General features: G+C 42.4%; 1 protein-coding gene across 1 annotated transcript; it reads left to right on the top strand.

Moving 5' to 3' along the window:
* Positions 1–972: 972 nt before the first annotated feature.
* ENH_00033080 (hypothetical protein) lies at positions 973–1,395 on the top strand (the record flags this gene model as incomplete). Its single annotated transcript, XM_013580253.1, has 1 exon — positions 973–1,395. The coding sequence occupies one exon, from the start codon at positions 973–975 to the stop codon at positions 1,393–1,395; it is 423 nt and encodes a 140-aa protein (XP_013435707.1).
* Between the last annotated feature and the right edge of the window lie 1,067 nt (positions 1,396–2,462).

Here is a 2,462-nt window from a genome sequence, read left to right as displayed (position 1 = left end):
GGCGGCTGCTGCTGCGGCTGCTGCGGCTGCTGCTGCTGTGGCCAATAAGGTGAACCCTGCTGCTGCTGCTGTGGCTGCTGCTGCTGCTGCTGCTGCCAGTACGGTGAATCGTGCTGCTGCTGCAGCTGCTGCGACGGGGGTATGGGGGCCCCATGAGGGGGCCTTGGAGACACCCCTGGGGGCCCCCCCGGAGGGCCCCCTGGGGGGCCCCCAGGGGGGCCCCCAAGGGGGGCCCCCATGGGCAACCCTGGGGGGGCCCCCCCAGCCTGCGGTTGTGGTGCTGCTGCAGTCTCTTTTGCTGCTCCTGGTAGCGGCGAAGGGCCTCTTGTTTGTCTGCTGCTGCTGCTGCTGCTGCTGGCGCTGCTGCTGCTGCTGCTGCTGCTGCTGCTGCAGCAGCAGGCGGGGAGCCGGGCGCCGCGTGGATTTGCATCGGCAGCAGCAACTCTGGGCTGTATGTACACCTGAAAAAACAATGAAACTGCTGCTTGCTGCTGCTGCTGCAGCAACGAAATCTCCCTTTGCTGCTGCTGCGGCTGCTGCTGCTGCTGCTGCTGCCGCAGATCCAGCTGTTTCTGCTGCTGCTGCTGCTGCTGCTGCCCTACAAACTCAACTATTTTATATAAATAAATATTTTGCTGCCTTTTCCCTTCTCCTCAACAGTACTGCAGCAAAGCTCGGTTTGGGGCTGCATGCCGAGGCTGGCTTCCGGAGGAAACCCTAAACCCTAAACCCTAAACCCTAAACCCTAAACCCTAGACCCTAAACCCTAAACCCTAAGCTTCAAACCCTAAAAACTAAGCATTAAACTGTCCACCATGTAGCACTTTATGCAAATTGTGTTTTGCCTACTAGTGAGGCAAAGGAAGATCGAGCTGTAAAGCTCAAACCCTAAACCCTAAACCCTAAACCCTAAACCCTAAACCCTAAACCCTTGGGTGTGGGGCCGAGGATAGGGCCGCTGCTGCTGCGCTGATGTCGAACTGGGAGCAAAACCTTCCCCTGCGGCAGCAGGGGCCGCAGGGGCAGCAACAGCAGCAGCAGCTGCAGCAGCAGCAGCTGCTGCTGCAACAGCAGCAACTGCTGCAGCAGCAGCAGCGGCAGCATGCGCAAGCTAGCAGCAAACGGCAGCAGCATCAGCAGCAGCAGCAGCAAAGCAACTCAGAGGAAGACGACGGGTCTTCCCTTAGCGGCAGCAGCAGCAGCAGCGAAGATGAGGCGCAGCGGCCGCACCGGCCAGCAGCAGCAGCAGCAGCAGCCACAGCAGCAGCAGCAGCAGCACAGCTGCCGCAGCAGCAGCAGCAGCAGCATTTGAGCGCACTTGCTGCACCCTCTGCTGCAGCACTGCCGCCCCAAACACCCCAGCAAACAGCAGCAGTAAACGCGCACTCAAATTAGGGTTTACGGCCTACACCCTAATTTAGGGTTTAGGGTTTAGGGTTTAGGGTTTAGGGTTTAGGGTTTAGGGTTTAGGGTTTAGGGTTTAGGAGGGTTTAGGGTTTAGGGTTTAGGGTTTAGGGTTTAGGGTTTAGGGTTTAGGGTTTAGGGTTTAGGGTTTCGGTGCAGCTGGTATCCTTCTCCTCGTCCTGAGCTAACAAAGTTGAAACAAATAACAATAATTATTTATTTCTTTTATTTATTTATTTATTATTTATTTATTTATTTATTTATTTATTTATTTATTTATTTATTTATTTATTTATTTATTTATTTATTTTATTTTATTTTATTTTATTTTCATTTTTTGCTTCAGAGCCTTTCAAGCCGCGCTGAGGAGCGCCAAAAGCGAAAAGTCGTTCGAGCGTACATGAAGGGTAAATTTAATTATAAATAAATAAATAAATAAATAAATAAATAAATAAATAAATAAATAAATAAATAAATAAATAAATAAATTAATTAATTAATTAATTAATTAATTAAATTAATTTAATTAATCTAATTAAATTAATTAATTTATTTTAATTAATTTGATCTAATTGGATTTAATTTGGTTTAGTTAGTTTAATTTGATTTAATTTAGTTTAATTTAATTTGATTTCATTTAATTTAATTAGTTTGATTTGATTTAATTAATTTAATTAGTTTGATTAATTTCATTATTTCATTTAATTAATTCAATTAATTGAATTAATTTGATTTAATGTATTTAATTTAGTTCAACTGATTTGAATGAATTGAATTAAAGTAGTTTGATTTAATTCAATTAATTTGATTTTTAAATTAATTTAGTTACTCAGTTGAATTAAATTAATTAAATTAATTCAATTTAGTTTAATTTAATTTAATTAGTTTAAATTGAATTAAATAAAATAATTAGTTAATTTAATTTAAACTAATTAATTTACTTAGACTAAATTAATTTAATTTAATTCAATTATTTGAATTAAATCAAATTAATTTATCTACATTAATTAATCCAATTCAATTCACTTTACTAAATAAATAAATGGAATGATTAGTGA

This window comes from Eimeria necatrix, genomic scaffold (assembly GCF_000499385.1).
Source record: "Eimeria necatrix Houghton genomic scaffold, Enh_scaff2412, whole genome shotgun sequence".
Classification (NCBI taxonomy): Eukaryota; Apicomplexa; class Conoidasida; order Eucoccidiorida; family Eimeriidae; genus Eimeria; species Eimeria necatrix.
The sequence above is the reverse complement of the archived record's forward strand: the minus strand, read 5'-3'. Positions and strand labels throughout refer to the sequence as shown.